Genomic DNA, 12,752 nt, shown 5'->3' on the forward strand with positions numbered 1-12,752 from the left:
AATCTATAAGAGCCGTGTGGTGTTCTTTTTGTAATTCTTTCAGATCTGTGCAGTGATGGAGCATGAAACTCCTCCTGCCTCTGTGCAGGAGCTTCCTGTAATAAAGATCAGTCACTGCTGCTCTCTTCTTGTGTAGGGTGACTGGTCTGGTCTCTGCCCCCTTCTGTAGTTTTCTATAGGCAGCCTGTAGTAGGTGGAGCCTGCCGAGTCCCTCCCACAGCTCTTTCTGCACAAGGTTGTGTACAGCACAGTGATGTCACTGCTCCATGTACCAGGTAATTTGTGGGTTTACAAAGAAATTTGGTGCTCAGTCAGTTTTTACATTCTTTTAATCTTATTTATGAATAGGTTTGAATAAGATTTTGTTTAGTGTTGAACTGTTACATATTCATGAGCATTTGTTTGGTGAGCTTGAGTGATGGTATAGACTACCAAATGTCATTTTGTTTCATTCTTTTTCCTTCTATAATTTTTTTTACTCTTCAGTCTGACCTCACGATGGATAAAATATCCGCTCTCGAAAACAACAAAAACTCTGACCTAGAGAAAAAGGAGGGGAGGATAGATGACTTATTAAGGGTGAGTTCTAATGATTTGGGTGAAAGTATCAATCATTGTTCAGGTTACTACAAAACTGCTCTGTCTACCTTTCAGTGCTAATAATACTGCACAAGTAACTGGACAAAACATGTAAAAAATCTAAAAGCCAGGCACAGGTGGAAATAAAAACTTCATAGTGTTCCTAGTCCTTCCCCGCAAATCCAAAACCATTTCATGCTTTGGCTGGGGATCCACTTTAATGACTTTTTTTTTTTTTTTTTTTTTATGGTTCCGGTATGATGATTATTTTCCATTTTTAAAACACCAGTTTATAAAGCCTTTGTCATATCCACTTAGATAAATAGGCCCGCATTACTGAAGGAAACTTATTGGCGATCTGGAGATAAAACTAAAATAATATGGCAACAACTTTTGGGTTTTTAAGCCTTCCAGTACCCTTCCTGAGATTTTTGAAGGTTACACTGTTCTGGGTTTTTCAGGGTTTAGGAAGATTCCAGTTGACTTTTTGTAGCATTCTGCTGTATTCTGATAATCAAATGCGTTCATAGTGGACAAAAACTTCAAAGCCTTTACCCAGTCTGTGTCGCCTTTACTTGGAAATCCTGGTTCACAAATTGGCAAGATATCTTGGGCATAAGGTAGGCATACAACGCATTTTTTTTTTTTTAAACAGCCCCAGATGTTTTTGTTTTACTTTCTGTATGTGTAGTTAAAGTTGTTCTAAAGGCAGAAGTTTTTTTTTTTTAATCTTGATGCGTTCTATGCATTGAGAAAAAAAAACTTCAGTGTGCAGCAGCCACCCTAATACTTTACCTGAGCCCCATCTCAATCCAACGATGTTGCACGAGAGCCTCAGCTGTCTGAGACTCCTTCTCCTTGGCTAAGACACAGCAGCAGGCACCATTGGCTCAGTTAGTGAGCCAATGAGGAGAGAGAGAGGGTGCGGGGCCAAGCTGCGGCTCCGTGTCTGAATGGACACACAGCAGTGGCTCGGCACGGGTGCCCCCATAGCTTGCTGTGTTGGCAGGAGAGAGGGGCCAGAAGTGCTGGCGAGGGACCTGAGTAGGATCTGGGCTGCTTTGTGCAAAACTACTGCACAGAGCAGGCAAGTATAACATGTTTGTTATTTTTAAGCAAAGAAAAAAACAAGACTTTTTAATATCAATTTAACCGCTTGGCATCCGCGCTATAGCCGAATGACGGCTACAGCGCGGACCTACATTCCCGGGAGGACGTCATATGACGTCCTCCCCTGTGCACGCTCCCTGCGCGCGCCCTGCAGGGCGCGCGCCGGGCGCGTTGTGATCACCGAGTCACTGAGACTCGGCTGATCACCGATCTGTGTAAGGGGCCGGTCCCGGCCCCTTACCATGTGATCAGCTGTCAGCCAATGACAGCTGATCACATGATGTAAACAAAAGATCGGTAATCGGTTTTTTTTTTTACTCACGCTGACAGCGCGAGTAGAAAAAAAAGCCGATCACCGGATCGGATGTGAGGGACATCGGTCCCCAAGTGGAAGAGGCACATCTGCCTCATCAGTGCCCAATAAAAGTGCCACCTAATAGTGCCCACAGTGCCACCTAATAGTGCCCACAGTGCCACCTAATAGTGCCCACAGTGCCACCTAACAGTGCCCACAGTGCCACCTAACAGTGCCCACAAGTACCACCTATCAGTGCCCACAAGTACCACCTATCAGTGCCCACAAGTACCACCTATCAGTGCCCACAAGTACCACCTATCAATGCCCACCTGTAGTGCCAATCAGTGCCACCTGCCAGTGCTGCCCATCACTGCCACCCATCAGTGCCCATTACTGCCGCCTATCAGTGCCCATCACTGCCGCCTCATCAGCGTACATCAATGAAGGAGAAAAATTACCCGTTTAAAATTTTTTAAAACAAAATATAAAAAAATAAACTTTTTTTTTAAAAAAAATTCAGTTTTTTACATTTTTTTAATAAAAAGTAAAAACCGCAGAGGTGATCAAATACCACCAAAAGAAAGCTCTATTTGTGGTGAAAAAATGATAAAAATTTCATTTGGGTACAGTGTTGTATGACCGCGCAATTGTCATTCAAAGTGCGTCAGCGCCGAAAGCTGAAAATTGGTCTGGATAGGAGGGGGGTTTAAGTGCCCGGTAAGCAAGTGGTTAAAGCAGTGGTCTCAAATTGCCAGCCCTCCAGCTGTTGCAAAACTACAAGTCCCATGAGGCATTGCGAGGCTGACAGTTACAAGCATGACTCCCACAGGCAGAGGCATGATGGGACTTGTAGTTTTGCAACAGCTGGAGGGCCGCCAGTTCGAGACCCCTGATTTAAAGTGTTACTAAACCCAGTAATATGAAAATAGTTCCTCTGCCCCCCCAGTGCCTACAGCTTGTCATTCTTCTTAAATATTGCCACAATATACCTTTTTGGAAGATCTGTATACCACGGTCAGTGATAAACTGCACAGTTTCTCCAGTGCTGAGAATTCAGGTAGGAGGAGATTTCCACTTCAGCCTATATACATGCCCACATGTGTGGTGCCAATATCATGTGACCTGGCTAGCTCTGAGAACAAGTAATTATTCTCTCCAGCATAAGAGACAACTGAGCATATGTTGGTTGGCTACTCTGCCTGTGTTAGCTGGCCTTCCCCAGATATACAGTGCAGGAGGGGGAGGATCTGTGCATACAGGATAAAACGGCCTTTTTACACAATGCAGAGGATTAACCCCTTAAGTTCTACAGTGAGTATAACAAACATGCTATGCTGCATATACAGCCAGATTTTACTGTTGTGGATTTAGTTACACTTTAAGGCCCCTTTCACACTTGTACGACCTAAAAGTCGCGCAACTTTAATCAATGCCTTTGTAATCTTTAGGTCTATTGACCTCAAGTCGCATCAAAGTCTGACCAAAGTAGTGCAGGAACTACTTTGAAGTTGCGACTTGAAGTCGCACAGATATGAATGGTACTCATTGGAAATGAGGTACGACCTGTCATGTGACTTTGCAGTGCCAAGTCGCACAAGTGTGAAAGGGGCCTAATAGTTGGCTGAAAATTATCGAGTGGCAAAGCCTAATTTTACAGTTGAATTTTACCTTTTTTTTTTTTTTGTGATAATTATCTTTATAGGTAAATTGTGACCTCCGACGGCAAATGGATGAGCAGAAGAAAATGTTGGAAAAATACAAAGAACGGTTAAACAGATGTGTGACAATGAGCAAAAAACTGCTTATAGAAAAGGTGACCTTTTCAACTTTTAGATTTTACTTTAATCTCTTTTCATTGATTTGGTTTTAGCAATTTTGCTCAACCTACTTTGCTGCTCGTTCATTGAGAATTAGAATAACCGTGGTCTGGTAGAGAAACCAGCCTCTACTGATCATGTAATATTGATCTGTCTTCTGCTTAGCCCTGCAATGTGCCGCAAATCTTAATCCGACACCTTGTTAGACTGCAGAGTGAGGAAAAAGGAAGCTTTCTTGTATTTGCATCTTTCAGTGGTTTACATTTGAAATCCAGCTGTCAGGTTGAAAAGTGCTTTTGCTTACTGTAGTTTTGGCTTTTGACTTGCTGTCAGTAGAGGGTGAGTCATTTATTTAGAGTGGGCAGAAGTCAAAGTCCCTTCTACAGCCTGGACCTGAGATAAAAGGGACTCCACGAGGCTTCAGCATTCAACATAAAATCTAAAACTGAGATTTTTGGAGTGCAGAACCCTTATGCACCCAAGTCAGGTTCCTAGTAAGATATTTTAAGGTATGCTAAGGAACTTCAGTAATTTCCGTAAAAAACACTTGCCCATTTACACAGGAATAGCTTTTAGCAGTGTCTTCAGATAAAAAAATAGTTCATTAATTATAAGAGCCCATTATACGCTAAGGTCAATGGGCAAGGCCTGTTCTAAACTGTGTGCATCCAGGACTGACTTTGCAGATAACAAATTACTGTAGATAAAATCCCATTGCAACATATTACTTCATTCTGGGGTTGTGAGTTTCAGTGCCCAGTGTTTTTCTTTGTAGTGTGTATTCTCATATGTTTTCTGCCATATATGATCTCCTTGGAGCTGCAAAGAGAAACTTTTTTCCCCCCTCTGGTGTTTTGACAGATTAGTGTGCAGGCACACATTAGCTGCTTCTCTGAAATACAATTGAATGTGGAACATCTGCGGTAGTCTTTGGAAGGTGTTGCAATCCATGATATTTCTAACCTCTTCCCACCAGCCATACGCACATATGCGGCCTCTAGGCGGGTGGGCTTTAACAAATCGAGGACCAAAAAGTGTACAGTCCAAAGAACTTCTCAAAAAGACTATGGCAAACAAATGGTTTCTTCAATGCACACCTCAGACTAGGTGATCATCTGAATACGCCTAGTGCATTACCATCATGACCATTTATTAAAAAAGACACAACAATGTTATACTCACAAAAAAGGAATACATTCAAGCCTTTCAAATACACAGCTCCAGCAGGTGAGATGGGTTTCTACATCTGATGCTACACAATGGAGAAGCTTATGCATTTCGGGAGACAGAACCCCCCCCCCTTCCTCAGAACTAACCCAGCAAAGGCAAGACTTGGTTGGGTTAGCTCTGAGGAAGGGGGAGTTTGTCCTTGTACATGTGGCATCAGATGTAGATACTCATCTCACCTGCTGGAGCTGTGTATTTGAAAAGCTTGATTTTATTCCTTTTTTTTGTAAGTTTAACTTTGTGTTTTTTTAATGGTTACGGTGGTGCACTAGGCATTTGCGTTCTCATATGTGTGTTTTTAGGGTGGGCTATAATACAGAGCGACCGCATATCTGTCCCAAATGTAAACATTTCTGTGCTGCCAGCAGTTACCGGTGGGCACTGGATAGCTCCCGATGCCTACTTGCGATCAGGAGCTTTCCGGTCTTGTGACCGCTGTGAGTGCCAATCGCAGCGCTCACTTGATCGAAATGCCTGCCTCCATCTCCCGGCATTTAGAACCTCTTAAAGGACTGGGAGTCAGCGGCGGAAAGGGGTTAGGTAGTGAAAGCCATCCCTTCTTTCACCCATGTAAACGATTTAAACATAAAACATAACTTTCACCTAACCCCAGTTGTTCAGGCTTTTGAGAGACCACAGGGAAAAGGTTTATTTCGAGGAAATTTGGGTGTTTTTGTGACTTGCAAAGATTATGGAAATCCAACAAATTTCTGCAAAAAATTATTTCTGATGTATGTCCCGTAAATTGTAAAACAGCACATAGACCTCTTTGGGGAAAGCCTCCCTTTATACATACAAGTAGTTTGTGGATATTGAAGTGATTTGCACAGGGCCTTTAACCACTTAAGGACCGCCTAACGCCGATTTACGTCGGCAAAGCGGCACGGGCAGGCAAAATCACGTACATGTACGTGATTTGCCTTCCGCGGGTGGGGGGTCCGATCGGACCGCCGCCCGAGGCGGTCCCGTTCTGTTCCCCGGCGATCCGAGATGAGGGGGAGGCCATCCGTTCGTGGCCCCCCCCTCGCGATCGCCGCCGGCCAATGGGAACATTCCTTTGCTGCTGTATGCTAAACAGCAGCAAAGGAAATGATGTCATCTCCCCTCAGCTCGGTATTCCGTTCCAGCGCCGAGGGGAGAAGACATCAATGTAAGTGCACAACACACTACACACACAGTAGAACATGCCAGGCATACAAAACACCCCGATCCCCCCCCGATCGCCCCCCGATCACCCCCCCCCCTGTCACAAACTGACACCAGCAGGTTTTTTTTTTTTTTTTTTTCTGATTACTGCATAGTGTCAGTTTGTGACAGTTACAGTGTTGGGACAGTTAGTATTACCCCCCTTTAGGTCTAGGGTACCCCCCTAACCCCCCCTAATAAAGTTTTAACCCCTTGATCACCCCCTGTCACCAGTGTTGCTAAGCGATCATTTTTCTGATCGCTGTATTAGTGTCACTGGTGACGCTAGTTAGGGACGTAAATATTTAGGTTCGCCGTCAGCGTTTTATAGTGTCAGGGACCCCCATATACTATCTAATAAATGTTTTAACCCCTTGATGGCCCCCTAGTTAACCCTTTCACCACTGATCACCGTATAAACGTTACGGTTGACGCTGGTTAGTTCGTTTATTTTTTATAGTGTCAGGGCACCCGCCGTTTATTACCGAATAAAGGTTTAGCCCCCTGATCGCCCGGCGGTGATATGCGTCGCCCCAGGCAGCGTCAGATTAGCGCCAGTACCGCTAACACCCACGCACGCAGCATACGCCTCCCTTAGTGGTATAGTATCTGATCGGATCAATATCTGATCCGATCAGATCTATACTAGTGTCCCCAGCAGTTTAGGGTTCCCAAAAACGCAGTGTTAGCGGGATCAGCCCAGATACCCGCTAGCACCTGCGTTTTGCCCCTCCGCCCGGCCCACCCAAGTGCAGTATCGATCGATCGCTGTCACTTACAAAACACTAAACGCATAACTGCAGCATTCGCAGAGTCAGGCCTGATCCCTGCGATCGCTAACAGTTTTTTTGGTAGCGTTTTGGTGAACTGGCAAGCACCAGCCCCAGGCAGCGTCAGGTTAGCGCCAGTACCGCTAACACCCACGCACGCAGCATACACCTCCCTTAGTGGTATAGTATCTGAACGGATCAATATCTGATCCGATCAGATCTATACTAGCGTCCCCAGCAGTTTAGGGTTCCCAAAAACGCAGTGTTAGCGGGATCAGCCCAGATACCTGCTAGCACCTGTGTTTTGCCCCTCCGCCCGGCCCAGCCCAGCCCACCCAAGTGCAGTATCGATCGATCACTGACACTTACAAAACACTAAACACATAACTGCAGCGTTCGCAGAGTCAGGCCTGATCCCTGCGATCGCTAACAGTTTTTTTGGTAGCGTTTTGGTGAACTGGCAAGCGCCAGCGGCCTAGTACACCCCGGTCGTAGTCAAACCAGCACTACAGCAACACTTGGTGACGTGGCGAGTCCCATAAGTGCAGTTCAAGCTGGTGAGGTGGCAAGCACAAGTAGTGTCCCGCTGCCACCAAGAAGACAAACACAGGCCCGTCGTGCCCATAGTGCCCTTCCTGCTGCATTCGCCAATCCTAATTGGGAACCCACCACTTCTGCAGCGCCCGTACTTCCCCCATTCACATCCCCAACCAAATGCAGTCGGCTGCATGAGAGGCATTTTCTTTATGTCATCCCGAGTACCCCTACCCAACGAACCCCCCCAAAAAAGATGTTGTGTCTGCAGGAAGCACGGATATAGGCCTGACACCCGCTATTATTGTCCCTCCTGTCCTGACAATCCTGGTCTTTGCATTGGTGAATGTTTTGAACGCTACCATTCACTAGTTGAGTATTAGCGTAGGGTACAGCATTGCACAGACTAGGCACACTTTCACAGGGTCTCCCAAGATGCCATCGCATTTTGAGAGACCCGAACCTGGAACCGGTTACAGTTACAAAAGTTAGTTACAAAAAAAGTGTCAAAAAAAATATATATATATATAAAATAAAAAAAAATAGTTGTCGTTTTATTGTTCTCTCTCTCTCTATTCTCTCTCTATTGTTCTGCTCTTTTTTACTGTATTCTATTCTGCAATGTTTTATTGTTATTATGTTTTATCATGTTTGCTTTTTCAGGTATGCAATTTTTTATACTTTACCGTTTACTGTGTTTTATTGTTAACCATTTTTTTGTCTTCAGGTACGCCATTCACGACTTTGAGTGGTTATACCAGAATGATGCCTGCAGGTTTAGGTATCATCTTGGTATCATTCTTTTCAGCCAGCGGTCGGCTTTCATGTAAAAGCAATCCTAGCGGCTAATTAGCCTCTAGACTGCTTTTACAAGCCGTGGGAGGGAATGCCCCCCCCCCCACCGTCTTCCGTGTTTTTCTCTGGCTCTCCTGTCTCAACAGGGAACCTGAGAATGCAGCCGGTGATTCAGCCAGCTGACCATAGAGCTGATCAGAGACCAGAGTGGCTCCAAACATCTCTATGGCCTAAGAAACCGGAAGCTACGAGCATTTTATGACTTAGATTTCGCCGGATGTAAATAGCGCCATTGGGAAATTGGGGAAGCATTTTATCACACCGATCTTGGTGTGGTCAGATGCTTTGAGGGCAGAGGAGAGATCTAGGGTCTAATAGACCCCAATTTTTTCAAAAAAGAGTACCTGTCACTACCTATTGCTATCATAGGGGATATTTACATTCCCCGAGATAACAATAAAAATGATTAAAAAAAAAAAAATATGAAAGGAACAGTTTAAAAATAAGATAAAAAAAGCAGAAAAATAATAAAGAAAAAAAAAAAAAAAAAAAAAAGCACCCCTGTCGCCCCCTGCTCTCGCGCTAAGGCGAACGCAATCGGCGGTCTGTCGTCAAACGTAAACAGCAATTGCACCATGCATGTGAGGTATCACCGCGAAGGTCAGATCGAGGGCAGTAATTTTTGCAGTAGACCTCCTCTGTAGATCTAAAGTGGTAACCTGTAAAGGCTTTTAAAGGCTTTTAAAAATGTATTTATTTTGTTGCCACTGCACGTTTGTGCGCAATTTTAAAGCATGTCATGTTTGGTATCCATGTACTCGGCCTAAGATCATCTTTTTTTATTTCATCAAACATTTGGGCAATATAGTGTGTTTTAGTGCATTGGGGTGTCTACTTTCCAAAATGGGGTCATTTGGGGGGGTTTTGTGCCACCTGGGCATTCCATGGCCTCCGAAACTGTGATAGGCAGTGAAGAGTGAAATCAAAAATTTTCACCCTTAGAAATCCTGAAGGCGGTGATTGGTTTTCGGGGTCCCGTACGCGGCTAGGCTCCCAAAAAGTCCCACACATGTGGTATCCCCATACTCAGGAGAAGCAGCTGAATGTATTTTGGGGTGCAATTCCACATAGGCCCATGGCCTGTGTGAGCAATATATCATTTAGTGACAACTTTTTGTAAATATTTTTTTTTTTTTTTTTTTTTTTGTCATTATTCAATCACTTGGGACAAAAAAAATAAATATTCAATGGGTTCAACATGCCTCTCAGCAATTTCCTTGGGGTGTCTACTTTCCAAAATGGGGTCACTTGGGGGGGTTTTGTACTGCCCTGCCATTTTAGCACCTCAAGAAATGACATAGGCAGTCATAAACTAAAAGCTGTGTAAATTACAGAAAATGTACCCTAGTTTGTAGACGCTATAACTTTTGCGTAAACCAATAAATATACGCTTATTGACATTTTTTTTACCAAAGACATGTGGCCGAATACATTTTGGCCTAAATGTATGACTAAAATTTAGTTTATTGGATTTTTTTTATAACAAAAAGTAGAAAATATCATTTTTTTTCAAAATTTTCGGTCTTTTTCCGTTTATAGCGCAAAAAATAAAAACCGCAGAGGTGATCAAATACCATCAAAAGAAAGCTCTATTTGTGGGAAGAAAAGGACGCAAATTTCGTTTGGGTACAGCATTGCATGACTGCGCAATTAGCAGTTAAAGCGACGCAGTGCCAAATTGGAAAAAGACCTCTGGTCCTTAGGCAGCATAATGGTCCGGGGCTCAAGTGGTTAAGTTAGTGATCCAGGGATGAACATCCAAATTCTCCTTTTTGTTTTCAACACACAGGTGTTTTGTCAAGGTTACAATATAATGAAACTTGAAATGCAGATTGAGATGGAGCTTGTTTGGTAATTTACATGATTTTAAAGAGGAATGAAACCCACAGATTTAATGGTTTCCCAAAACAGACTGAAGGCTGCCTTGAATATTATCTGTTACTAGAATGCTAATGTTGGTTCTCGACCAAACTGTCAAGTCATCAAATGGCTGGCGTCATAGCTGATGGCATATGCAGCACCATGGCAGCTGCATATTGGAGGCTAAGGTGGCAGCTTCTTTGGCTGTAAAGGCTAGTAGGGTTTAGTTCCGCTTTGCGTAAAGCTTCTTTATACCATAAGTTAGCTCTTTGCGCACGGCATCCTGAGTTTCAGAGCTTTCTGCCCATTATTATTGCTGTGCAGTTGGTGCATGCCCTGTGTTTTTACATTTTTCTTGAAATATATGGATCTGATATATCTCGTGTTTTCTCATTAGTCCAAACAGGAAAAGATGGCATGTCGGGATAAAAGCATGCAGGATCGCCTGCGGCTCGGCCATTTCACTACTGTCCGTCACGGCGCCTCTTTCACTGAGCAGTGGACCGATGGTTATGCCTTTCAGAACCTCATAAAGTAAGGAGGGCTGTTGTATATGATTAAAATGTATCAACTATATTGATTTACTTTTTCTAGCGCTATGACCTGAATAGGTCTTAATTGTGTAAATGTCGTGTTCTCCGAGAGAGGGCATATAGCTCCAGGCATTTGAAAGCTGCTGCTTTTGGGTGAGCTGTAACTCTACTAGACGGTATATCATTGATCCTTAGGCTTTATGTGGTCATCTGAAGTATCGTTATACCATCTTGTGGGGCTCTAGGAATACGTTATCCATTGTTTTGGGGACTGTATGTATTTTTTCAGTAAAATTCTAAATGACTGATTTCACAAATTTATGAACCCATTAAGGCCATAGGCAAAGGCAGTACATCTAGCCTCTAGATAATTTGGTATTTACCATTTAATGCATCTCTCTGAAGACCTTTTTCTTTTTGAGACTTCTTACATCTCCAAGCCTGTTCCTTACTACCCTTCTACAGCAGAGGTGGGCTCTATCTGGATCGGCCACTACAGCCAGCAGGCTCCACCTGGACCCAGCTCCTTCCTGGCGCACCCTCCCTAGCTCCCTTAGAAGAGATATATGCCAGTTGGGTTCATCCATAGAAGGGGTTTGCTCACCAGTACCCATAGGTCTTAAGTCTCTGAAAAGAGAAAAAATTCAAAATGAAGTCCACCCAGCTAGTGATTGCTCTGCTTCAAGTAGGCAATTTTCTGACGTCACCAACGATTTCTGTGTTTGCGCAGGGCATGATTGGTGTCACTGGGAGTAATAGTGCCCTGTCATTAGTGTCATTGGGAGCAATTGTGCCCCGTCATTGGGAGCAATTGTGCCCCGTCATTGGGAGCAATTGTGCCCCGTCATTGGGAGCAATTGTGCCCCGTCATTGGGAGCAATTGTGCCCCGTCATTGGGAGCAATTGTGCCCCGTCATTGGGAGCAATTGTGCCCCGTCATTGGAAGCAATTGTGCCCCGTCATTGGGAGCAATTGTGCCCCGTCATTGGGAGCAATTGTGCCCCGTCATTGGGAGCAATTGTGCCCCGTCATTGGGAGCAATTGTGCCCCGTCATTGGGAGCAATTGTGCCCCGTCGTTGGTGTCATTGGGCCCCGTCGTTGGTGTCATTGGGCCCCGTCGTTGGTGTCATTGGGCCCCGTCGTTGGTGTCATTGGGCCCCGTCGTTGGTGTCATTGGGCCCCGTCGTTGGTGTCATTGGGCCCCGTCGTTGGTGTCATTGGGCCCCGTCGTTGGTGTCATTGGGCCCCGTCGTTGGTGTCATTGGGCCCCGTCGTTGGTGTCATTAGGCCCCATTGTTGGTGTCATTGGGAGGAACTGTGCCCCATCATTGATGTCCTTGGCTGGAATTGTCCCCATCGCTGGTGTCTTTTGGAGGAACTGTAACCTTCATTGGTGTAAATGGTTGCCCAAAGGCCAGATAAAAGAGAGAATCTGGTCCCCAGCCCGCAGTTTGAAGATCACTGGCTTAAAGTTTGTAGTTGTTGAGAACCCAGGGTATTCTCATTGTCAGATACCCAGATGGCTCGCTACCAAAGCCCCGCATAGATGTATTGATTCTCAGCCAGTTCAGCAGAGACCAGCCAAGATTCAATCCATCTATGGGCTGGCTGTACTAAAGTACATCCATCCATCGACTTCAGTAACACCAGTCTGTCGGATTTCTTTCATGCAATCACTACCGGAGGGTTTCCCCCATCAACACTAACTGTGTTAATTGACGGCTTACTGGGTCTCTGAGCTGACTGCGCTTTCCTGCATGGAACACCTCCTACTTCTTCACAAGGCTTGGTTGGTGTTGAGGCATCTTTCTACTTAAGGTGGTTTCTTCATTCCGCCTAAATTGGTCATTGTGTTGCCATCCTTTTCTCCTTATCCTAGGCATCCTAAGAAGGTGCTTCACTTGTTTGATGTTGATCGAGCTGTTCAATTTACCTGAAGTTCTGTCCCAGGGTCCTCGCAAGGTTCAGTTCGCTTGTCAATCC

The 12,752-nt window shown here is 44.6% G+C and overlaps 1 protein-coding gene across 4 annotated transcripts in view; it reads left to right on the forward strand.

Annotated features, from left to right (window-relative positions):
- TLK2 (tousled like kinase 2) overlaps nt 1-12,752 on the forward strand; it is an 85,101-nt gene that overhangs the window by 51,188 nt on the left and 21,161 nt on the right. For all 4 annotated transcript variants that reach the window (XM_073607666.1, XM_073607664.1, XM_073607667.1 and 1 more), the window contains 3 exons: nt 487-579; nt 3,690-3,800; nt 10,633-10,769. In XM_073607666.1, the coding sequence (XP_073463767.1) occupies nt 487-579; nt 3,690-3,800; nt 10,633-10,769 (341 nt within the window). The remainder of the gene's footprint in view (nt 1-486; nt 580-3,689; nt 3,801-10,632; nt 10,770-12,752) is intronic.

The sequence above is a fragment of the Aquarana catesbeiana genome, linkage group LG12 (assembly GCF_042186555.1).
Source record: "Aquarana catesbeiana isolate 2022-GZ linkage group LG12, ASM4218655v1, whole genome shotgun sequence".
NCBI lineage: Eukaryota > Metazoa > Chordata > Amphibia > Anura > Ranidae > Aquarana > Aquarana catesbeiana.